The sequence below is a fragment of the Fusarium redolens genome (genome assembly GCF_020744475.1).
Source record: "Fusarium redolens strain MPI-CAGE-AT-0023 chromosome Unknown BKA55scaffold_10, whole genome shotgun sequence".
NCBI lineage: Eukaryota > Fungi > Ascomycota > Sordariomycetes > Hypocreales > Nectriaceae > Fusarium > Fusarium redolens.
In genome coordinates, this window is record NW_025763673.1 from 256383 (window position 1) to 282044 (window position 25662).

Consider the following 25662-nt stretch of genomic DNA (forward strand, 5'->3'; position numbering starts at 1 on the left):
ACAATTGAACAATGTCTCTGCCTCGCTAAGTCGTGCCGAGCAGATCTGGCGATGCCGTGCTTCTGTAGAGTGGGATAGCTACGTTGTTCTCGTTAACCATCCCTACTCTCGTTAACAAAAAAGCGGGCGATTATGACTAAATATATATGATAGGTAGAATGGATAGGTGGAGATGAAGCCGATATTATATGTAAAGATCGTGAATTTAGTAAATGATATTAAATGCTGTTATTTAGGTCTGGAGTAGCCAAGTCATCAAATCCTACAGGAGGCAGACGACGGAAACGCGACTCGTTTCGCGTTTTAGGTTTTCTGATTCATTAGCGCAGTACGAGAAACGCAGCGCGTTTCCATCCGGGGAAATATGGGGCGAAAATGCTAAACGGTGATTGGACAAAAACTGGAAACGCAATGCGTTTCTGGTGATAATTGTTGAGTAGGGAAGTGGAGGTGGTGCAACAGTGAAAGGAACGAGTGCACGGACAAAAACAACCTGTTGTTTTTGTGGAACCTGGTTACTGTATCAATGTGCACGGACAAAGAGTGTAGAATCTAGAGGTGATTTTTCGGAAAAATGCCGGGAGATTGCAAGGGTGGCACGGACGGAAATTGAATAATGCAGCACGATTTGGATGAACATTAGTACAGTAGTAGGTTTACTGAGTTCCTTTGGTTCGCTTATCAAGATGATGATTCGTGTTTTGTAAGAAATGGGGTTTCGGCTGCATATCCGCTGAATTGTTGGTCCCCTTACTTAGCGGTCTAGCAACGTGTTTAGAGTATAACACCTTTAAAACACTTTCATACCATCTCTCATGGCATATTTTTCTTTCCTAGTAATATTGACGTGTTCCTCATAAAATTGAAGCATCTGAGTCGTGTTAGCACGAAAACTGACAAGCTAATGGTGTGACCAAGGGGTGGACGACCTTCTGCGGACACTTCTTGTAGATGATCTCCGTGTCGTGTTTGGTTTTTTGGCCGTTCTTCCAAGTAAGGTAAACGATCAGATATCCATCCTTGTCCTCCTCACAAGTATCAATCGTTTCGATCTCATCTTCCCACGACCCCGAAGGAGGACTCCATTTCTTCGCTGTGGCCAGCAACGTCTCATCGGTAGCATGCGCCTTGTTTCGTCGCAGTCGCTTGGGCCTTGTACCGTAAGTGCCATTTGTCATCGGTATACGCCTTTTGGTCTTGGCCGCTCTGTCTGATTCCTCGAAGATCTTGTGCCTCCCACCTATCGTGTCAAAATACTCATTGAGAATCTCGTCGCCCGATACCCTAAAACAGAGCGCTGGTAAGAAGATTCAAGGATAAAACGGAGATGCCTAGTACGTACTTGAGATTCTCCTCAGGTTCCCAAGTTAAGTCTTTCTTATTCTCAAAGCCCTTCCACTTAACCTGAAACAGAAGGTTGCCCTGAAAAGATGTCAGCCATAAACGCAGCTACCGTAAGCTTTACAGAGCACGGTCACATTTTTGTCAATCACGTGCTTCTTGATCGTCTCTACAATAAAACTGAGATTCGTAAGTATCAAATGAAGGTCGTGGCAGACAAACAGCTTACAGGCCATCCTCAAGTTCGCTGTCAGATTCCTCTTCATCACTCTTGCCTGTGGTAGCGCTTTTGGAAGCTTCGACTTTGTCGCGGTTAACAACCAACAGTGGGCTGTCTGAGGTTGATTTTAGGCTCCTATGAGTGTGAGCCGTAAGTTTGCTCTGATTCGAAGGTTTGTCGTCGCTGGATGCTGTAGAATATTAGCTCATCCCTTGTCTGGCATGCGGCAGGAGCTGGTCTTGCGTTGGCCGGGATAGGATTTGGAGCGCAAACGCGACGCGCTCTCTATCTTGTCCTGTGGCAAAACATTTGGGAGAGATCAATGAGAATGATTCTAAGGAGACAGAATCTTACCTGAAGGCATCCTGAAAATGTATGGATTGCGCGACTTTGAAATATTGCGGTGCCTCCCAAGGTGGAGCTCCCAGTACGTATTGGGTTTGTGCTTTAGAGGTTTGATTTGATTGCGTCCCACGCGGTTGTATTCCAACGAACAGCCGAAGCCCCGCGGATCAGTATTGATCCGTTGTGCCCCACTTCACTAACATCAAAGACGATGGCCAGCTGTTAGATTGGCGGCTGGGAAGGGCTCCACTTTCCTTTATCACGATATTATTCTTGTATCCAGAAAAGGAAGAGAATTAAACGGATATCTCTATCAGATCAGAGCAGCACCAACCGATGAATGTCCATGCGGGCAGGCAAAAGAAACGGTAGAGCACTTTCTCATCCGATGCGTAAAATGGACAATACAACGCAAGGAGATGATGTCACAATGTGTAGAAGAAAAACGTGGCAACCTCTCTTTTCACTTGGGAAATAAGGCTGCATCAGATGGGCAAATATGGACACCGAACATGGATGTGGTGCGAACCTCGATCAAATTCGCGATCGTTACAGGTCGCCTCGAACAGAGATGACAACAACACCAATAAGCCACCGGTTACGAAAACTCACTTACTAACAATAGCTACCCCCCGTATAACCAAAAGCAGGCACTGCTTTAGCCGCCGAAGATAGGAAACTGAGCACTTGGAGGAATTGGGCTTCAAGTTGATCTGCTACCACTAACCGATACGGGGATCTGGAAGTAGAGCAATGAAGAGACAGAGAAGAACAAGGCGGGAAACATAGGGGCTTTGCGAGATGAAGCCATCAGTTGGCGAAATGTATGTATTTTTATTTTTTAGAGCCCTATGGGCGGTGGCCTACCGGGCGTAATAGATCTGTCTGTCTGTCTGGTCACTAGGGTAGTCTGGTGAAGCCACCCGTGTCATCATCTCGAATTGACTTGCCAGATTTCTCGGTGGACGGAGAAGAGCAAAGGCGGAGGGTGGGGAAAGAAGCATAATATCGTTGGATTCTATCGGGTTAGGCGTCGCTCAGTAAGGAATGGCACACGTCGAGGAGAGATCAACAGACTGGCACCGACGCGGTTTGAGGTTGTGGGGGCGAGGGACGTGAAAGTTAAGAAGCTACTTGCTCTTTAGCCGGTTTGAAGGCCCTGCTGGGGGTAGCACACTAATGAAAGATCTGAGTAATGGCTCTGATTGGCCAGATCCACTCGCCAGACCCTGACATCCACCAGGTTCCGGGTAAGGCGCAAAGACGCGCTCGACAGAACAGCAGATTCGACTTTTGATCATATATTGTGTATCAAATATATCAAATGTAATTCCAGGGTTTTGGAATTATTTGATTTGAAATAAGATTTTGGCATATTTGATTGATTCGTTTGGCAGTTTGTTTGATTGCATTTAATCTGTGGGCAGCGCTGCAGGCGGGTCATCATAAAATCGACGCATCATAGCGTAGTATTTGAAAGATCTAAAATGTAGAATGTTTTAAACTAGTTTATATTAAGTAGGTAATACTTTAATAAAAGATTATCTATCTTTGTTATAGCTTAGGCTTAAAGTCTTTAAGAAGTCATATTATTATGTCTTCCTGAGGGTTCGGCACGGGGTAGTGATGTGGCTAGAGTGACAGCCATCTGGCAAAGCCCTAGCCAGTCCAGTAGCCAGCGGCCTCCCTCGTGATCGCCGCCTATGACGTGATGGCTTGAACTATTAACCATCCGATACGTGAGGCTGTCTGCTAGGCGTCAACAGCATAAAAGTGTGGCATCATGCAAGCGAGTATTTAGTGCTTACATCACGTCGCAGCCGCCTTGTCATAGACTTTTTGTGTCCATTCAATCAGCCTTAGAACGAGTAAGGCGCCTTCCATTATCGCTCGGGCAAGGTGGGTCACTTTATCCTATGCTGATGCATCCTATCTGGGGCTCGGCCTGAGGGCAGCAAATCCTAGAAGGTCGCTCGCTAATCCATTTCCTAATCGACTAAGCCTTGACAGGTTTACAATCTAAATCTGCCCTGCCTCGTACTCAGTCAGATCTTCAGCGCGCACGCGCCTAAACCTTAATCTACCCGATTCTCCAAGCGCTTATTGCTCTGCGACTGTCTGGGCGTATGTGACGGCTGTATTTCCCAAAGTCACAAACCCAATCGCAATTGCCTTGTGTCAATAGAGAATCGGTTCCTGGCAGGCATGATGTGTGTTTGGCCCATTGATGCAGATTCGTGTATTCATCTTGTGTCGAGTAAAATATGCCCCCAGAAGGTTCAACTATTTGGGCACGAATTCTTGAAGAATCACTGCTTGTATGTGATACCCCCAGCACCTGTTTAACTGGTTCAAGTCAACCCGCACGCTTTAGCGCCTCTCGCCATTGACGATCATTGACACTAGACTAAGCGGGCTTGGCGGTTTTTGGAATGCATCTCATCAGGCCCTTATCTCGTTGATGATAAGACTACATAATCAGAGTTTGTTAACTGCACGCATCCTATTTCTGTCAGTTTCATCTCAAATCGGTTATCGATAATAGTATTAGTCGGAGGGTCGCGAATGCCATTATCAAAGTCAAATGTCGCCCAGAAAGCATGCTTAGAATCCGTGCCGTCAAAGCTCGACCACACAATAAGATAAGGTGAAGGTCATTTCAAACGGTGCGTCAAAGTGATATAAAACATATTAATCAGTATGAATAACATTTTTCGCCCGCTGAGGTCTTTCGCACCGTATTGTTTCGCCGCATCGATCGAATAGACGATCAGTTACTTCCACGATCGACGCTAACCGCTGTTCATCTGCGGCTGAGCTGAAAAGTGACATCGGGTTCGCCCGCTTGATAACGACAGGGATGTAGGCGATCCGGATAATCTGAAGGCTTGAGTAAGGGCGATGGGAGCGATAGAGCGAACGGTATGTGTCGATGGCAGAGAAGTTCCCCTCGAGGCGGCATCCTTGTCGGAGCTTTGCACAGGATCCACATCGTCGACATGGATAGATGTGGAAGTCTGTGACCTCTTAGGCTTGATATAGAGCCTCCAGACTAGGATATGTAGCGATGGAAATGATTACACCAATGATGCCGCCAATGGTTAATCCGCCGCCGCCTTTGTCAGATTCAACCTCTACAACCTCCATGCAGGCGTCAGGTCGTTCCGGGAAGGATGTCCGTTTCAGCATCACCAGAAAATTTCGCTCAGACTGAGCTGGCAATATGTTTTACTGCCAGAAATCTCGAGTCATGAAGACCTGCAGAACCACGCATCTCCGGTTTCGGCTTGATGCGGAACTCCCCACGCTCTGAGTAATGAAGTGGCCGCGAGCTGGACAATCCGTTATCATGTAACGCATCCAGGCCTGAGGTCTCTGGAGCCGGAGCGGCCGCTAACTGGGCGTTAAGGTAGTCGTGGTGGTGGCGGTGACATACGCTCAAGCTTTGGCTGGTTATCGGATGTATTTTTCCGCCCGAAAACCTAGACACAGTCCTCCAATAAAGAGGAGCCGGAGCCATCCCGAGCATGTGGCGAGAGAAGAGGTATTCATCTTATAAGACGGGAAAGGCCTAAGGTGCGACAGGATTAGATTACAAACTGTTCCTCATACCGAAGACACATTTATAATGCAATCATTACCTGAAGTTATCTCTACTTCAAATTCAGACGCAAGGGGATTAAATGATTTTACAGCCTATCTTTCAAAAAATCATTGCCTAGAAACCCTTCAATTCATCCAAGACGCCTCGAGATACCGAGCTTATTACGCAGAGATAGTCGAGGATAAAGAAATCCCTTGGGCATATTTAAGACGCCATTACGATTACCTACAGGAACTATGGGAAGATCTTCTCGGCACTTATATCCTCCATAGCGGACATCGCGAGGTCAACCTTCCCTCTGAAGTTAGGGCTCGACTTCTTGGATTACGTTCTTCTGCACTTCCTCCACATCCATCGGGATTGGATGAAGCCGTCAAGATCATCCTTGAACTCATGGAGGACTCGATCCTACCTGGGTTCCTGAGGTCTTATGTGTCGCTGGATCAACCGGGAGATAGAGGGGGTGGTGGCTGGAAGGGGATTTTCGGCAGACTTCAGCGGAAAATCCCAACACCCACGTCAGAACGGGGCTACGAGGAGGACTCTGGGTCGCGGGCTTCCGGTTCGAGAGAAGACGGTGAGGTCACTCTTTGTACACGCCGCCGCTTCCTAGGAGGCGCCCCCGCATCACCTTACAGCCATCTACTGCGGCCATGATCAAGCGCGTCTGAAGACAGTATTCATGCAAAAGCTATAGTGAGTGGGATTTTCCTTTATTAGGAAAGTTCAAGGTTACAAATATAGAGGCAGGTTTCTCCCTCAACGTTTGGAAATGCTGCGAAGAGGCCATTTTAAGATATATTCTCATAGTGCTCGAGTGGAGAAATTGAAATATGACGCCACATGCGGGGTAGATTATTCCGCTATTCCATACCAGCTACTGGCGGCTTATAAATTTCAGTGGCAGCTTTCCAGCACAGAAATAGCCTTCAGCGGTAGTCAAACTATATCTCATATAGATTCCAGTAAGTTTCACGCATCTATTGAGAATGATCATTAGATGATAAAATGAGCGCATTAAATTACTTGCGTGAATGAATATTACTAACCTGCAAAACTTGCAGCGCTCTTAATATATCGGATGTATTGGCCGGAGTTACGTAACGGAAACCTTCACGCCAACAGGAAAAAATATTTAGCTCCTTCTTCGTCATTACCCCAATATACCCTAGGTTCTCAGGCACCGGTACATAGCAGCGCAAATACTGGAGGCCATTTGGCCTGTCGAAATTGCGCTGTGATGCAGGTTTTACTTTTGAGAATACTATGATTTCAAATGGTTATGAATCCTGGGTAATCTACCGGAATGAATGGCCTGCTGGGCCTCATTATCTGCCGCTGCCGCCTCCCAAATATCATGCATACCTCTTCTGCTGGAAAAAGGATTGCGTTCCATCTCCACAGCTACCTGAGCCTCGACACGGTCATCTTCTGCTTTGCTCCAATCTAAATAGGCCATCATCTCCTCTTTAGTCCAATCTCTGGAGCCGTTTGGAGTATCGCAGCGCTTACCCATCTGCTTCCAATCGAGACACCACTGATAGCTGGATTTGTCGTACCGCAGAGGTAGACCTAGCGCCCTCCGATACTGCTGGTTGGTTTTAATACTGCCACGAGGCTGCACCTTGTACCAAGCATCTCGAGCAGCAACATATCTCTGATAGATAGCCCCAGGATCGTTATACCTTGATGTCGGCACTATCTTTGTCTGTGCCAACGGTGCTGCTAATGATGCTGCCGGCACTATGTTATCCGTGCTGTCGAGACTGACAATAATGCAACTGGCACTATCTCTCACTGACTCTGCCTGATCTGTTGATCCCGAAGACGTTGGTCTTGGAGCTTCTCCCGCGTGCAAGGATAATGCTGATGAAGATGTCGTCGGCAATGGTCGTGCCTGCGCCGTCGGTGCTAGTGGCTTCAAAAGCTCCTCGTATCGTTGACGGCATGTCTTTGAAGTCATTGTATGACCTATCTGGTGGCATCTGCTGCATTTAGGTTGTGCCTTTGGCCGTGTTGTTGCCTGAACTGCCTCGAATGCACTTGGCCTTCTCTGGGTACTTGATTGTGGTCTCCTAGTACTCGAACCGGCGGCTATCTGATCGGGTCGATGCCAGGCTGGCGAATCTATCTACCGATGTAGATGAAATGTAGATGTAGATAGATGTAGATCTACATCTATCTATCTACCAGAGGACATGTGGGTCTTCTATCTATCTACCTGGAGGTCCGGTAGATAGACGAAATGTAGATGCCAAGACCGCGGTGAAAATTGGGTGAGGTAGTTGTACTTTCTCGGTACTAGTGGCATCCTCGTGCTCCGAAGTATCGGTACCTCTGACAATCCCTTCCCTAACCGTCCCTCATTTCCCGATTTCCCCTCGCCATCCCCCTTTTTCGATTGGGTCTTGGTTTGACATATTCTCATTGCCCTTGATGCCACCCAAAACCATTGCCCAAATGGTACCTCAAAGCGATTTATTCAGTTACGCAACCGATACTACCATATCGGAAATATCCTGTCCCGAAGACCCAACCTTGCCTATGCACAATTCCTCGTCTCGCAGCAGCCATTCAATCATCAAAGACTAGGATGCAGTGTCGCAAGCTGTCCGCAGCCATTGTGTCCTCTCAGCTCGAACTGGTCAAGCTACCGGCTGGTTTTGGGCTCACGGCTATGACGTTCAAGCTAGGTCCAAAGGCAATGAGTCTGGCCCCCATACATGGCTCTGTTGCCACTGTGTCCAGCATGGCGTTCCCCGGCCAAAGGCTTATGTCTCGTCCAACACTCGGAACATTGAAGGTCATCTCAGCAAGGCCCACAATATTTTTCATCCAGATCCATCAAAAGCAACACGATATATGCAGGAGCGGCCCCCGAATCAACTGACCCTTCATGATTTGGCAACCAAGAAACGGAAGAGGGACGACTTTCACGACGAGTTGGTTACTCGATTTGACAAGACCACGTTCCAGCGCCACGTTGTCCAGTGGATCACCGATGCAAATCTGTCATTTCGCGTACCGGAGCATAAAGGCCTCCAAAAGGCCTTTTAGTACCTGAACCCCTTGGTTCACGAGACTTCCGCCAATCTGACCCATGAAACGGTTCGGGCTAGGATCATCGACGAGTTCAACACATACAAATCGCGCGTCATCCACACGCTATCACGAAGCCCAAGCCAGGTTCATATTGCATTTGATGGCTGGGCGTCCCGGAACAGACATTCGTTCTTCTCCATAAATGCCTTCTTTCTCGATGAAGATACATTCCAGCCACGGAAGATCGTCCTTGGCCTCCCAAACGTCACCATAGCGCACACGGGAGAAAATATCTCAGCTGCTGTTATGGAGGTGTTGGATGACTTCGAGTTGATTGCAAACAACAAGGTTGGATACATTATTCTCGATAACGCCACAAGCAATGAAGGAGCAGTCGAAGCAATAGGCCACAAGCTTCAGTGGCAGAATCCGGCCAGCAGAAGGATCCGGTGTTTCGGGCATATTCTTCATCTTGTCGCCAAAGCGCTCCTCTTCATTAAAGACAGCATTACACTCGAGGACCTTGATGCGGACGATTTTGCAGAGTGGACAAAAAGAGGTCCAGTAGGTAAACTCCACAACCTTGTCGTCTGGGTCAATCGGTCGAATAAGGCGACAGCAATTCTGCGGAAATTACAAGATGAAGACCCTGACAAGTCCTACCCAGGCACTCTTGATGTCGTCCTTGACAACAGCACACGCTGGTTGTCTCAATATTATATGATCGAGCGAGCAATTAAGCTCCGACGCTATCTGGAGGAGCTCATTGACATTACGATTCAATCAAGCAGGAAATTTCAACGACCCCGATCTACCCGTACCCAGCCGCCAAGCCAACTTTCTCGATGTCTTGAGGAAGCAAATCTACTGAGTGAGGCAGACTGGGATGCCCTCAGTTGGTTCAGAGATATTCTTAGAATGTTCGATTCCTGTCTTTTGCGGCTTGAAGGGGACTGTCAGCTCCGAGTTCGTAAGGGAGGCGTTGAAGCTCAATATGGAATTATTTGGCAGGTTGCCGTCGCATTCGAATTCCTCCTTTCTACGCTGGAGAAAGCAAAGACTGAGGCAACGCACCGGGCGGAACCTAGTTACTATTCCTCGTGCGTCAATTCGGCCTGGGCCAAGCTCAACAAGTACTACACCAAGCTTGATGAGACGCCAATATACTATGCAGCCACGGTTCTCCACCCCGGTATACAATGGTCGTTCTTGACAAAAGCCTACGGTGAGAAGGAGGAATGGCTTTTCGCGGCACGCCAGCTCATCCAAAAGCTCTGGGAAGAGGAGTATCGCGACCTTCCCGCTCAGTGGGAAATCTCGAGCAGTAACCTTCCTGCCGCGGTGAGGGCGCGCGAGTACAATCCATTTGATTCCTTCCAAGACGAATTAATATCGTCCACCCGCCATGGCCATGACGAAGCCACAGACGAACTGGAGAGGTGGTTGTCTACAAAGCAAGACATATACACAACATACGACAATCCTCTTGAATACTGGTCTGCGAAGCGATTTGAGTATCCGCGAGTGGCGAAAATGGCGATTGACATCCTCTCTGTCCCAGCAATGGCTTCTGAGTGTGAGAGGACCTTTTCTTCCGCTGGTAGTATGGTTTCGCCCAAGAGGTCACGCTTAGATGCAAGCACAATTGCCGTTACTCAGACGGTAAGGTCGTGGTTACGGGCTGGGCTGCTAGAAGGGTATGAAGGTTTGCTGAAGGAGGTGGGCGACGACACGGCCGAGGATTAGCCGACCGTCTATCTACCGGATCTATCTACATCTACATGTAGTCTACATCTATCTATCTACATTGCAAATTATGACTAAGCATCTACATCTATCTACATAAGATGCCGGTAGATAGATGTAGATAGATTCGCCAGCCTGGCGGATACTGGGAGCGCTTTCTATGCTATTGCGCGCACATCTTGCCGCTGGGACAGGCCGGGGCCCGGGAGGAGCACGGGATCCGGTTCACGGACGAGCAGTGGGGGCATCTTGCCAATATAACCCAGCAGCTCGACATCGTGGCGGATATCATCAAGAGGAGCGAAGAGGAGGGCAAGGCAAGGGCAGGGGAAAGGGGGCGGGGAAAGGGATAAGGAAGGGGACAGGACATGGGAAGGAAAGGCAACAGCAGCAACAGCAGAGGCATGCCGATATAGATCTAGATCTAGATCTAGATCGGGATACAGATCTAGATATCGACACTGATACTGACGCTGATGCTAACACTGACGTTGATCTAGAGGTAGAGGAAGCCGATTCGGATAACCCCGAGATAGAGGCGCTTGACCGAGCCGTCTGCCGCTTTTACATCAGCTGCATCAAGCAGAAGCTAGGACGGAAGCAATATAGCAATCCGCTACTACACTTCACGGCCGTACTGGGCATTAAAGAGGACGGCAACTGGGCCCCGGCGCACTCGCATACCCTAGTAACGAATGACTAAATCAACTCTACTAGAGTTGATTTTATTGACCCACTTTAAACCTAGTAGGGTTGATTATTGCCAGGGTGTAGAGTTGATTTTACAATATTCCACATACAGAAATGGTAGTGCTGATCAGAACAAGGGATTAATACGCAACGCGACACATCCTGTTGCGTAAAGTGCTATTTGTCACGGGCTGGGCTCGGGTAGGCAGGTGAACGGGGAACGCTTCAGGCGGAATACGGTCTATTGCTACGGATAGGCACTGCAGGCAGGTCAGGCTCTAATTGACAAGGCGTAGCTCGAAGAGCTACGTTCTAGAGATATCGTATATATAGCCATATTGTCTACTATATTCAAAAGATATAAAAACATTATGCTGAGGAGTATCAACAAAAAACCCCAAGAGGCAGGGGAAGACTATCGCCGGGCTGGCATGTGTCTACTTATGAGCTATCGTGGGTAGAAGGTGTCGCGTGTCAACGATTCTTCCCCAGCAGGGCGGGCAGCTACACCCCTTTTATCCGGCTCACTTTCGGTGAAAGTGGAAATTCGCGGTCTTTCATTGGCTCACACCCCTGTACATCCTCTTTCACCGAAAAAGTGACGGGGTTGTCGCGCTTCTAGCTGGCTTTTTAATTAAGAGTGGATGATACACCTTCCCATTGGTTGGCCTCTTCCTCCGTCGTAACCTTCATAGCTAGATGTCACAGGGTAGACATTAGTAATCTAGCTATATGCTTTAAGTAACTCTGCGGGATGGAATACCATCCAGGACCACCTAGTGGGCACCCCCACCTAATGGACCACCAAAATTTCAATCTTCCCATACAAACTCCGAATTTTCAAGTACATCGCATTCAGCCAAGAACGAAGATACTTACAAACCCATACCAATGTTGTATAGCAGTTTTCATGAAATTTTAATATCGGCTTAACTTTTCTCCGTTCCGCCTCGTGGCCTAGTTCTCTAGCACTTTGAATTCTTTCGCATTTTTCCTCATCTACCCTACGCGACTCCATCCACTTAAGCCGAATTTTCACCTAATTTTCTTGTCGGAACTCCTTTCGCAATGGTTCGCCGTGTTTATACCGAAGATGACGTAGCTGAGGCTATACTCGATATTACTGATAGAGGCCTGTCACAGACGGGGGCGGCCCATAAACGTGGAGTACCTCGGTCGACCCTTTCCGGGCGACTTTCCGGTCAAGCGAGCAGGAATGAACGGATCCAGGCCCACCAGCGTATTTCAAAGAGCCAGGAGGAGACCCTCCTTCGTTGGGTGCTGCGACAAGAGTCTCTAGGCTATGCTCTCTCGCACAGCCAGCTCCGCGCCTGTGTCGAGGCCATCCTTAAACAACAAGGCGATAACAAACCTCTGGGCAAGCACTGGACCACCAGGTTCGTCAAACGTCACCTAGAACTATCTACCAAGCTTGGAAAACGTCAGGAAGCCGCCAGATTTGACGGATTTACTCCGAAGGCGGTCAATTGGTACTTCGATATCCGGGAGAACGAGTACGGCTGGATCAAGCCTGAGAACACGGTTAACGTGGATGAGGGCGGCATAATGGTGGGTTTCGGTAAGTCTTCTACAAGTACTCTATGGGTTTTTATAGGGCATAGCTAATTGATTATCCATGAGGCCTGGATAGCCTCGTAATCGGGAGCTCTGACCCGAAGAAGAAGGCGATGTTGAAAGGCGTTCAGTCGCGCACTTGGACCTCGTTTATTGAGGCTGTCACCGCAACTGGCCGCGCTTTAAAACCGGGAATTATCTTTAAAGGAAAAGAGCTGCAGAAGCAGTGGTTTCTTAAGGAATTCGAATCGATAGCGGACTGGCACTACATTACATCACCAAACGGCTGGACCGACAACCATATAGCTCTCGAATGGTTGAAAGACGTCTATCTACCCCAAACGGAGCCTCGTGATGCATCGGATGCGAGACTCATTATCCTTGACGGCCACGGGAGCCATGCGCAGGTAAGCATTTTGGTGTTTTTGCCGCAGAGTTACCCGCTATAGGGCCATTAACAAGCAGTCAGGACGAGTGGATGGCGACGTGCTTTCTGAACAACGTCTACTGCTGTTACCTACCAGCACATTGTTCCCATGGTTTGCAGCCATTAGATAATGGAATTTTTAATGTTATAAAAGGTGCGTATCGGAAAGAACTCCAAAAGCTGGCTAGTTTGACCGATTCTGCGCCGGTTGACAAAGTCAACTTTATTCGGGCATACGCGAAAGCCAGGGAGGTGGGCATGAGGAAGGAGATTATCTTATCCGGCTAGAGGTTTACTAGAAATTAGCCTATAAATCGTTACAAAGCTCTAGCACATCCGGAAATTCAACCAGACAAAGAAAAACTGCTAGAAGAGTTCAAGACGCCGAGCCCTCCTCAACTGCACTCAGATGATACGCCGAAAACGAGTCGGCAAGTGAGGGAAATGGCCAAGCACCGAAGTCGTCCGACCAGGCAGAAGTACAGTAAGATCGCAAAGGGGCTGGAAGCTTTAGAGATGAAGGTTGCCGTTCAGAATGCGCGGATTACTGGCCTCGAGGTGCAGATGGCTCAGCTGCGGCGAGGGAAGAAAAGAAAGGCGGTACCGAACCCGAACCGACGATTCATGGCTCTAGCGGAGTCTCTAGCGACTGGAGAAGCTCTTCCTGACTCAAAGGGGGCAGAAATAGAGGTGGATGTGGATGAGGAGGTCGAGTCGGTGATTGAGGTGGGTGTCGGGTTAGAGGACGAACGTGACGACTCTACGGTCGTAACAAAGCACTGCCAGCGCACACGAAGCGGTCGGGAGGTCAAAAAACCACGCAGAGAGTAAAATTCAAATAACTTTATAGAAACTCTCTTTAAAGCCTCGTTTATTAATTGAAAATCGGGCCTGTTTTTGCGGACATCAATATTTGGATTTTGTATGGGAAGATCGAAATTTTGGTGGTCCATTAGGTGGGGGTGCCCACTAGGTGGTCCTGGATGGTACCCTACACCCCACGGCAGGTATACTCGGCATTTTATTGGTGAGCACGCACTTCCACTTAACACGCGTCGCTATTTATAGTTAAGCCTAGGACGCGGCCACGCGTTTCTTCCGCGCGCCAAGATTGGTACGGACCATGTCGGCCATTGTCACCACAGGCCATTTTCTTTACCACTGTCGAGCTTGGACGGACCTACCACCATGCCTCAACAACGCCTCCCTTTTGTAAAATGGTCACAACGAAGAGAATCGCCAATCTCAGTAGACTTTTCGGACTATTCCGGCCAGCACTTACACAGCCCAGACGAAAGCGAAACACCCAAATCCCGACCTTGCACAGCCTCTACAACTTCATCCATCAAGCCCAGAACATCATGGATCTTCTCCCATATGCCGGACGAGGAGATAGAGACGAGATACTACAATGAGCGGACTGGAAAAGAAGAGTGGCGCTGCAAACACTGTGACAGAACCTATGCCTGTTCTGGGGGTACTGCGGCTCCTGCAAAACACCTTACGGACCCTCCTCCTGACGGCCACGGTCTGCCAAGAGGAGCCCCGCGAACGACTAAAGTGACAACGAGACGAACGATTCTCGAACGAGCTCGTGCTGTGGCAGAGGAAAATCCCCACAAACGTCGTCGGCTCAACGATCAACCCGGTGATTCCATCAACCCTGACCAGCTCGAAGTTTTATATGTGAGGTTTATTACGGCCTGCTCTCTCCCATTTCGGCTGGTGGAATGTCCAGAGTTCCGGGCACTCTTGGCCTACATCAATAAAGATGTCGATACTTGGCTTCCAGACACTCATGAGACTATCAGAAAATGGATCATGCGGCAGTACGAAGACCAGAAGGAGAAGGTCAAACAGCGCATACAGTCGGCCAAGTCAAGAATTCACATCAGGTGTGACCTCTGGACTTCTCCCAACTCTTTGGCCATCCTAGGCATAGTCGCACACTATGTCATAGAAGACGGTCAGCTGGAACACCATGTTTTGGCGTTGAAAGATATCGACAGTGAGCACGACGGTTCTCATTTTGCCGTGGCTGTTTTGAATGTGGTAGATGAATGGGGCTTTGCCTCCAAGCTTGGCTATTTCGTAATGGACAATGCTGGGAATAATGACACCATGATGAGATCCCTTTCGCTTGGTCAGCACAATGACTCGTTGTTTCTCCTGACTGGTGGCCCTAACATCCTGCAGGCCTCCTACGCCGATATGACATCCAATACGACCCCAAAGTGCACCGACTGCGCTGCCAAGGTCATATCATCAACCTCGCTGCCAAAGCCTTTCTTTTCATCACCGATGATGAGAAACTCGAAGTCGACGATCCTAGCGTGCATAATGTGACACTAAGACATATTGAAGCGTGGCGGAAGAAGGGGCCTCTTGGCAAGCTTCACAACTTCGTCGTTTTCATCCAACGCAGTGTCCAGCGCGGCCAAAAGTTCCTTGCCGTGAGCCATAACCACAAGCTCGCACGGGACAACGATACAAGATGGAGTTCGTGGTATAACATGTTGCGAGTGGCCCTGAACCTCAGAGATGCGATTGACGGCTATTTCAATAAATGGATGGAATCAGATTGCGCTGGAGACGAGCTCTCTCCAGAGGACTGGGTCATCTTGGAGAAGGTTAAGTCCTTCCTGGAGAAGCTGAAGATGACGACCAAAGCTCTCGAGTCATCGTTTGCAACACTCGACAATGTCCTCTTGGCCATGGACTTCGTACTGGCACAATTCGAAGCCGGCAAGGAGGCAACTATGAATGATCCGGTGATGGCACCAATGTACAACTCGGGCTGGGCTAAGTTGGATAAGTACTACCGCCTTACTGAAGAATCGCCTGCGTACGTTGCGGCTATTGTGCTTCATCCTTCGCACAAATGGCACTACATCCAGGAGAACTGGAAAGAAGAGTGGATTGAGCCGTCAAAGAAGCTGATTGAGACACTGTGGAACGAATATAAACCTATGGAACCACCGCTTCCTCTCTGCGAGGTCCCATCGACAACCACCAACGAGTTCTTGAATTGGAGGAACAAGCACTTGCAGCCGTCACTCACCATGGACGAATATGAGCGATATTGCAACTCTGAACGGGTTTATGGCTTTACGAGCGCCCTCGCATGGTGGCTAGAGGAGACACAGCAGAAAACCTACCCGAACCTGAGTAAGATGGCAGTGGATATACTGTCAATTCCTGCAATGTCTGCGGAGCCGGAGCGGCTCTTCTCTGGGGCGAAGATAACGATTACAGACCGTCGAAATCGACTTGGGAGTGATGTAATTGAGGCATTGGAGTGCCTTAAATCATGGTGTGGGATACGAGATTTCCAGGGTGACGAGATTTGAACGGGTCACGTGGAATATATTGCATGTATTGTCACACTGCCAATATATTAGCTTCTTGGCAATACATATAATACGAGTCATGTTCATATTGGATAATACAATATGCACCCCTTGACAATACAATAATATTGCGAGGGGGTTCATATTGCCAGTATCGTATTGTTTATATTATTAGCAACACTGGCTAGGATTAATTATCTGAATCAAGGTCGGCCAGGATTAATTAAGTTTCGATGATTAATTAAAGTGGAGGCAGAACACCAGATCTAGATGTTCCATGAGGCTTTCCTGCCTGCTGGTGCCTTGTTACATACGCACGTGGCTCATTTGGTGTCTATTGTCTATTGTTGCCTAGTCTGGCTGTGTATATATTAAATAGCAGTCATCATTCCAAACTAGTAGCTAGGCGAGTTGACTATCTATCAATCATCTAATCGAACAGAACGAGATACTACGAGGTAGGCCGTCAGTGAGCTCTCCATCCACTAATTGTTGCGCAGAACAGGCGTCTGGAAAGATTTCTCAGTATTCTGCTAGAGTTGTCTCCAGATGTCAACCACCTCTGATAACGCCGACACTAGTAAACAACATGGCCTCTGCCGATTCATCTTCTGTCTCTGCCAACGATCACGACTCTCTTTCCTTTACAGAGAAGCCTACTGAGAACTTGGACACAGCTGGCGAATCTCCTCAAGCCTCAGAATCCTCCTCTACTATAGCATCCAGAAAACGGTTTCGTACCCCTACAGCAACTGACATCTGGACAGAGAGTCGTCAGCCAAGCAGCAAAGAACCCGAGCGCAATAGGCACGGTCAGAAGATATGGTATTGCAAACGCTGTACCTACTCCCAGACTGCTCACAACCGAGTTCGAGGCCATCTCCGGGATAAGCATTACATCCAAATTTCCGAACAACCTACGGCTAAGAAGCTTGGTCAGAACAACGCAATTGACAGACTGTTTAGACTGCAAGCTGCGAGACAGGAAGGGCATGATATTGAGCAGGAGAAACACCTTCTCGCTGCGGTTGATGAAAGATTGTATAACCAAGCGCTAGTCAACCTCCTTACCGCCCATAACCTTCCACATAGCCTCGTTGAGTGGCCGGAATGGTACGCTCTCCTTCACACAGTCAATTACATGGCCCCTAGAGTTGTCACACAAAGCCGTGGACAAGTCCCCAAATTACTCGAAGAGGGATTTACGACCCATCGTCAGACACTGATAACAAAGCTGAAGTTCTCGCTTGCACAAGTGCACTTTAGTATTGATATCTGGTCTTCTCCCAACCACCACAGCCTTCTTGCCATCGTGGCCCACTTTATTAATCTAGACAGCCGGCAGTTATGCAAAGCCTTGCTCGCTCTTAGAGAGCTCGAAGGTGCTCATAGTGGTGAGGCTATTGCGGAGACTTTCCTCCGGGTCATCAATTCCTACGGAATACAGGATAAAATCGGATACTTTACCCTTGATAACGCCTACAACAACGACACAATGTTGCAAGCCGTAGCCAAAGCCTGTGGTTTCAATGCCGCCCACCGCCGACTCCGCTGTAACGGCCATGTCATCAATCTGGCAGTGCAGGCGTTCCTGTTCGGTAAGAATAAGGACGCTTCCGATGAGGCACTGCGTCAGGTGTCGCAGCTCTCATACGACGAACAGGAAGGTGCTGTTGAAAGGGCAGAGACAGCAACTACCTGGCGACAATATGGGGCACTTGGGATGCTTCATAACCTTGTGGTATGGATACGCTCATCAAGTCAACGCTATCAGGCGTTCTTGAAAGTTGCTGTCCGCATGATTCCTCAGGATAACTCAACCAGATGGAACTCTTGGTACCTTATGGTTCATGTTGCCATCACACTGCGCAAAGAAATAAATAGCTTTCTCGACGATTACTACATGGAGGGCGATATCAAGCTTGATTATCTCCATCCTGAGCATTGGCAGGAGCTTCAGGAGATCCACAGCTTTCTACAACCATTCTATGAGATTACTAAAGACACCCAGTGGGACAAATCATCACTAGATGAAGTGATTTGTTCTATGGATTTTCTTATCACGCACTATAAAGCTGCCATGCAGCAATTTCAACACGATATTACGATGGCCGATCGAATCATGACCAGCTGGTACAAATTCGATGACTACTACAAGCGTACAGATGATTCCCCAGTCTACGCGGCTGCAATCCTGCTCCATCCTAGTCTCCGACGAGCGCATCTTGATGAGGCGTGGAAGGACCAATCGCATTATATAGCCCCGGCAATTGATGCTGTACGCAAGCTATGGGAAGGGTTCAAGCCAGTCCAAGTACTGGAAATGGAGGAGGATCTTTCGGCTTATGAGGCATATAAGAAGCGGATCTATCAGCAATCATCTTCTCATGATGAATTCGATCGGTTTATCGAGGGTCCACCTCTGCCTATCGGTGCTTCTTCCGCCCTTTCGTGGTGGCTCGAACCAACCCAACAAACATCTTATCCTCACCTACACCGCCTTGCGGTCAATATCTTTTCGATACCGGCTATGTCAGCTGAGGCTGAACGAGTTTTTAGTGGAGCGCGACGCACAATCACTTGGGACAGGAGCCGTTTATTGGTGAAGACTATAGAGTATACGGAGTGCTTAAAGCATTGGATTAAGAATGGACTACTGGACCAGGCCTTCAAGACCCCCGAGGCAGTCGGTGTCCACTAGCGAAGGGAATTTTAATTGCTAGGGGAATTTTAGCATAGTAGCTATCGTTATCCAACGTCAAGTGGTTATTGAATGGTCTTTACAAGTATTGGTAACTAATTAATCGCTGAATCACTAATTAATCATTGAATCCAAGGGCCGGATTCAATAATTAATCTGAATCCGACCTTGGATTCAGATTAATTGATTAATTACATCAGTGCTCTCTGTATTTGCTAGTGGTACGCTATGGGTTGAAGGCAGTGAGGCTTCATTATCCCAGAGCCTTACACTGATGGATGCTATCCTCACCTTCTTTGAGGATCAGAAGGTTTATCCTATTTCATCAAGACAATGCTTAAAGCTGATGTTTTATAGGTGCTATATAAATCAGGCCCAGAGATGGACCTCCGCATGGTTCATTCTATTGAGATGGGCTGGTTTATCCTTGATAAATACTACGCACTCGTTGAGTCAACGCCAGTATACGCCGCCGCGATGCTTCTCGATCCCTCGAAGCGGAAGCATTATCTTCTTCAGAACTGGCCTGAAGAGTGGCATCAGAAGACTATTGATGCTGCTTATTCGATCTGGCAGAAGCAATACGCGCATCTCCCTCATGAATCACTCCCTGCTGCTGCTGCTGATATCGATACGTCTCATCCATCCTCGAAGAAGAGGATAGAGAATGAATTAGACCGGCTGAAACGTCGTCTTAGAGTTCAACCTACTTCGCAAGAGGATGAAGATACGTTTACGGCGTTTATTGAAGATAAAACTATCGATCTTGATGCTCTAAAGATAACTCCTCTTCAGTGGTGGTTAGTTCCAGAGCAGCGCCGGCGCTATCCTCGTCTCCACCGTATGGCCATCAATATTCTCTCAATCGCACCCTCCTCCGCTGAACCAGAACAACAATTCTCGGGCGCACGCCGTACGCAGAGCTGGGATAGGCTTAGGGTTATCGCCAGAGAACCTCCAGAGGTTAGAGTGCATGGGCAACTGGTTCGCGAGGAAGCTCATCTCTTCGGAGGAGCAGCTAGCGATGATGGTAGAGGCTGTGGAGATGGATGATGAAATGAATATTGATTTCGATGAAGAGGGTTGGGTTGTATAATACAAGGTGGCTTATTACGAAGAATTGAGCATATATACAGCATCTGCCTTCCCTACCTACCTTATAGTCTATCCACCAATCTACCCACTCTACCCGGGTAGGGTAGAGGAGACCACTCCTCTACCTGGGTAGGGTTAGAGAAGTGGGTAGAGCTCCCTCTACTCTACAATACCCAAGTATGACCGGCACTGGAAAATAGACCGACACGGACCTGTGCCCGCACGCTTACATGTTGGCCTTGCAATATCGCATTTTAATTGACCACACCCCCTCATCGTGACGACAGTGGAGGCCCCCACGCACTGAGGAGATGAGGCGTATCCTCCTGGGCGGAATAAATTCATTCATTCATTCGACATGTTGGTTGATGGCGGTTGTTATCACCAACTCGTTCCCATTCTGTTTTCAGTTGGGGCTTCGGGCACGGACCCATCACGTCTCCACCGCTAAGCCCGGTCCTGACAAAGGCCCACTATAACTATGCGTTCCGCTACTTTGGGCAACGTCGACCGGGGCGAGTTTTGATGGCTCCACCTTGTCAATGTGGCTACATATGTTGGGGGGAGAAGATCTGCAGGGTTCTGCAGCTTCGGCCTGGTTAAAGGTCGTCCTCGCTTCCACAGCTATGGCCGTGGGTTGAGCCCGGCCCCCCAATGTTGTGGCTCGGATGTAAGATGTTAGCTGTTGTTTACGTAGGAGAAAACAAAGTGTGAGGGCCTTGCAGGGTTTTGGAAGGACTAAATATGACAGATGTTGGCTTGCATGCCCAAAAGCAGCATGTTGCATTGAGAGGCTGAACAAAGGGGGGCAACAAGGCCGATGCAGGGGTCATGGCAGCATGGATCTTATCTTCCCTTAGCTCCGCGTCAGTTCGCTAAATCAAGGGTCAACGCGCAGACGTAAGTTCTATATCTCTGCGAAAAGCGATGTGACATGCGAACGTGTTGATTAAACTTGCATGCATGTGCTCTTCCACCAGAGACTATAATTTGGTTCTCATCCGGACTCCTATTTCGAAAGTGAGGAAGATATGGACAAAGAGAAGCCACCTTATCATAGACTTAATCCTATTGTGTTTATCCTTTCGTCAGACGCTGCTACTCTCTCAGTCCACGTACATATCAACAACTTCCTCGCCGCTGTCTCTTGCCTGTACTATGAAAGTCTCTCAGACACCGCGGGGAGGCGGAGGGTGATCGGAGACATTTTTGTGTGACCGGTATCCGGCACCTACCACATGTTGACACATCATACGGGCTATCCGCTCGAGTGTTTAGCTCGGTCAGCCGCCTTTGGAAACTTGACCACTCATAAGGCTAGGTACTTCACCCTCTGCACACGATCATCAAATTCATGACCCTCGATTCCCCCAACAGCTAGCACCATGGGCCTCAGCCCAATCGGGAATGCATGCAAGTCTTATGACCGCGCTAGCGTGTGACAACTCACTTCGGGGCCACGGAGCTGGAACTGGATGCGCATTGACCTCCCCCCCTAATTGCTCGATCTCGATCTTATCTAGGGGAAGAGAATGTGAGCCGCAGAGGTGACCTTGTTGCTTCCGTCGCTCAGCCCCTCAGTGCAAGATGTTGGTTTTTGGGCTTGTGATGGGCCAACATGTATGACATCTAGTCCTTGCAAACACACTGCAAGGCCTCTGCCTCCACTCTCTATAGGGAAAACTGTACAAAACGTCCTTAGCTAAAGCAGATAAAAATTCCGATTCCTATCCCGTCAATTGTCGAAAGGCTCCCGAAAGTACCTTGGCCCTCAGGGCCCCTGTCACATAACAGGTACGTGAGGGGAACCTACAGACGCAGCATTAACCATTCTCGCCAAAATCGTCATACAGATCTTTCCAAAGTCATCTATGAGTTCTCAATCAATACCGGGCGAGGCCCTCACGAGCCAAAAGGATTAGCGCCGGCGTATTTATAACGAGCTGTTTAAAGCGTTCCATAAGGAACGTCAGTCAAGGCAGAAGTTTCCGACCGGTCAAAGCATGGCAAGAAATGCTACAGATCAACTGCCCGTACTACGCGCAACTACGGAGATTCGTGTTGAGAGACGGACTTGCCATTTCGCAGGCATGACGGGCCTTTCTCTCAGTCCACATCCAGCCATTAGCCAGTAGGAAGCGGCGTTTGAAACATCGGGGTCTGTGGTTCAGGCATTAGCGAATTGGGGCTAGCAGAGGGCAGGGGGTATCACACCAGCAGCAACCTTGGATCCTCCACCTGGGATGCGACCTGTAGTGATTTAGGCGCAATATCTAAGATGAATAATATTAAAATCTACTAATCTCAGAAAGGATGCAAGGTGCGGTTCGATCTGGGGTTGGGCAATTGCCAAGTGAAGCAATGAAGCGCAGAAGGCTCGCTCCATCGAGGTCTCCCCAGCTGCCTTGTGACCGTTAAGCCCTGTAATCCATGGTCGAGCCCAGAACCCCGGGGAGGCGGGGGTCATGGGCTTATGCTTGGGGTGGCCCGAGATTCAAGGGTAAAGGTCAAAGTGGTGTTGTTTATATTGCGCAGTAGTGCTGGGTGAAAAAATATATTTTGTAAAACTTGATTGTTAATTATTGAGATGAGAGTTCTTGGGTTTATATCTCTAGATGGTTTCATCTAGGACTTTGAACTCTAAATCTAGGACTTTCAGACTAACAGTCTAAACCCTGAAGGGAAGGGGGATCCCCGGATTTTCCAACAAGTGGTGGGAAAGAGCCTATTCTGTTATAGGCGAAAAATACCTACACTCCGCGTCATGGCCCCGAATAGATGTCTGCAGATAATCAATAGCCTCCAAGGCTTGCTGGGCTCCCGTGGCCACGGTTCCTGTTTGACGCTGTATTTAGGTCAACTCGGTGTGCCTCGTCTGCATCCTAAGCACTTGCAAAGGGCTATTCTAGATACCCGAACCCGAACCCGCTTCCTCTTCAGGCCTTTGGTCTGAGCGCGACGACATAGACATACTGTAGTTAGAACAGGACGTTGGTGACACGGAACGAGGTATGACATGAGGTTTCAGGGCCGGTACAAGCGTGTTAAGGTCCAGTCGGTTGACTTGACCCCACTGTCGGTTTGACGCACAAGCCCGCGCGCCCACCCCACCAAATCCATAACTCGCACACCAATGATGAGAGAGCGAGAGCTGAAACCGTGTTAGCTTAATCTCAATATTGGCCCCCAGTCTTACTTTGCATTCCTGGATCTCCCACCTAATACACCCTTCTACACTTGTGGCAGCGCAACGCTCTCTTGCAACGTTTGTGCTCACACGCATAGCAGGCGGACCTCTTCCCTCTTATCAACCTCGCCCTGGCCCTGGCTCTACTACATGTTCCTCGAATCCAGCACTTGGAGGTATTCGATCGACATCGACAACCTTTTATTTATTTATTATTTTTACGGTATACACCGAACCATATACGACCGCAATCCGGCATCATTAGAACTTGGCCGTCGCGAGTCGCCTTGACTTCCTAGATCGCCTGGAACTGACTTGCGAGTTTCTTGGCTAGTTGTTTGATATTGTGGAGCCCCCCGATCCTCCCTCTAGAACCTGGGCCTGGACAGGAGACCGGCCTGGATCAAACGCAAGGCTCAGCACCTCTTCTAATCCACTAGAACTTGCTGTATTAACACATATTATCAAGTCGAGCAGCCAGTTTCGGTGCATCGCGTATCCTCGATCTGCCAGTCACATATCTACTACCGCTGTCGAGCACAGTACCGAAAACACGATACCGCAACAATTTTGCATACTTGTGAGCGGCTTGACGCATAGTTTTTGGCTTGTGGCTCAATATTCATCCTTCTGGTTTTAGACTACGAGCAGAATCTGGCAAGCCAACTGTTGCCCCTTATCTCAAGACTTGTCCAATCGTTGACTTCGTTTTACTGGGCTCAGCCTACTATATACTCGTGGATCATCGACCTAATCTCACCTTCTGGACTCTCCAATTACTCGGCATCGAGTTTCTTATTCTTAATATACTGTAACCGGATGGTGGCTTGTGTTACTTGATTAATCCACAACCAGCACCATCGCTACATTGCCTTTCAGTATCAAGTCGAAGCCTCTCAAAAGTCAGCATGGAAGTCATGGAGTTAGTTGAGAAACAGCCTACCGCTCGTCCATTCCAATGCGATTGGCGATCATGCACAAAGGTACTTCGACTTTGCCTTGGGAGTTCCAATCGCGAGCTAATAGTTGGCATAGAGCTTCAACCGTAAGAGTGATCTGCAAAGACATTATCGAATCCATACGAATGAGCGACCTTACGCATGCTCGATTTCGGAATGCGGAAAGACCTTCATCCAACGAAGTGCCTTGACCGTTCATATTCGAATACATACTGGAGAGAAGCCGCACCAATGCCAACATATTGGCTGCGGAAAGCGTTTCTCTGATGTACGCATTTACCAATATCTGCAAGCCCACTGAACGCTACTAAAGTTTCAAAGTCTTCAAGTCACGCCCGTCATCGACGTGTCCATACGGGCATGCGCCCCTACAAGTGTGCCCATGATGGTTGCTCTAAAAGGTAAGGCGAGGAATGTCTTGGTCTACCCTAAGTGCTAACACATCATGTAGCTTCCGTAGAAAAGCTACGATGGTTGAGCACCAACGCATATCGCACCAGCAAGGAATGAGCCCCAACGACATCCTACACGATTGCTCCTCAGATTCAGAAGACGACGAGCCTCCTTCGACCCCCCAGCACTCCGCAATGACCTGGTCGCCTTGTGATGATGTTTCTATGGACCAAGCAACTCCGTACGGCCCGTTACATCGCGCAACTTCATATGCCGACTTTAATCAACAAGTCCACGACCAGCATATGCCACAGCAATATGCAAATCAACACGGCATTCCTTCAAATGCGCTTCAAGAGTTCCACGACCAACTCATACCCGACTATTATGTGGGTGCTCCAACGCTCCGTCGAACCACGACTATGCCACGTCAAATGTACTATGCTACCGAGCAGGGCAATCCGGAGGTTGTAACGATGACTAATGCTGCGCAACCTCATTGCGAGCTTCCTCAACAAGTGGAAAGACCTCTCATGGAGTTGCGGTATTCAACCTTAGCCACCGCAGCCTCGATTCAAAGTAGCCCCAGGACCTTTTCCGCAACGTCGGTTTCTAGCCCCATGGTTCAGGAACGCTTTTACGCATATCTGCCCAGGAACCGACCGGAATACGCGCAGGCGGACTCTCAACAGTCCATCATCCAATATCAGCAACCTATGCAACAGCTTATGAGCCAGTTCCAACAGGAAAAGTGGTCAAATGACGACCTTCCAATCGAAGTTACGGCTATCGGGCAGTTGCCGGTGTACGGGACTACGGTTTATGATCCTTATGGACCGAAGATCGAAGTTGATGATCCTTCGATGCAGCTGCCAAGCAGCAGGCTTGGCAGTCTGTGATTGACCTCGAGGCTCTAAGGCTACTTTATGTTTCATGACGATTACCTTGTATGATTACGCCCTCACGTCGTCCTGATTTAAGACGATG

The 25662-nt window shown here is 48.6% G+C and overlaps 5 protein-coding genes across 5 annotated transcripts; 4 read left to right on the forward strand and 1 right to left on the reverse strand.

The window, feature by feature from the left end:
• Positions 1 to 790: 790 nt before the first annotated feature.
• BKA55DRAFT_515489 (uncharacterized protein) lies at positions 791 to 1577 on the reverse strand (the record flags this gene model as incomplete). The annotated part of the gene is made up of 4 exons (XM_046188017.1): positions 791 to 871; positions 930 to 1284; positions 1343 to 1422; positions 1479 to 1577. The coding sequence occupies 4 exons, from the start codon at positions 1575 to 1577 to the stop codon at positions 791 to 793; spliced, it is 615 nt and encodes a 204-aa protein (XP_046047887.1).
• Positions 1578 to 5516: 3939 nt separating this feature from the next.
• Positions 5517 to 6315, forward strand: BKA55DRAFT_676752 (RGS domain-containing protein). Its single transcript, XM_046198101.1, has one exon. It carries the CDS (start codon positions 5535 to 5537, stop codon positions 6165 to 6167), a length of 633 nt encoding a protein of 210 aa, XP_046047888.1. The 5' UTR covers positions 5517 to 5534; the 3' UTR covers positions 6168 to 6315.
• A 4143-nt stretch (positions 6316 to 10458) lies between these two features.
• On the forward strand, positions 10459 to 11001 carry BKA55DRAFT_540629 (uncharacterized protein; the record flags this gene model as incomplete). The annotated part of the gene is made up of 1 exon (XM_046190289.1): positions 10459 to 11001. One exon carries the CDS (start codon positions 10459 to 10461, stop codon positions 10999 to 11001), a length of 543 nt encoding a protein of 180 aa, XP_046047889.1.
• Positions 11002 to 18507: 7506 nt separating this feature from the next.
• BKA55DRAFT_480223 (uncharacterized protein) lies at positions 18508 to 18792 on the forward strand (the record flags this gene model as incomplete). Its single annotated transcript, XM_046186194.1, has 1 exon — positions 18508 to 18792. A coding segment is annotated over one exon (285 nt), but the record flags the coding sequence as incomplete, so codon positions are not given.
• Positions 18793 to 24231: 5439 nt separating this feature from the next.
• Positions 24232 to 25574, forward strand: BKA55DRAFT_514583 (uncharacterized protein; the record flags this gene model as incomplete). The annotated part of the gene is made up of 4 exons (XM_046187973.1): positions 24232 to 24306; positions 24359 to 24550; positions 24604 to 24683; positions 24734 to 25574. 4 exons carry the CDS (start codon positions 24232 to 24234, stop codon positions 25572 to 25574), a joined length of 1188 nt encoding a protein of 395 aa, XP_046047891.1.
• Between the last annotated feature and the right edge of the window lie 88 nt (positions 25575 to 25662).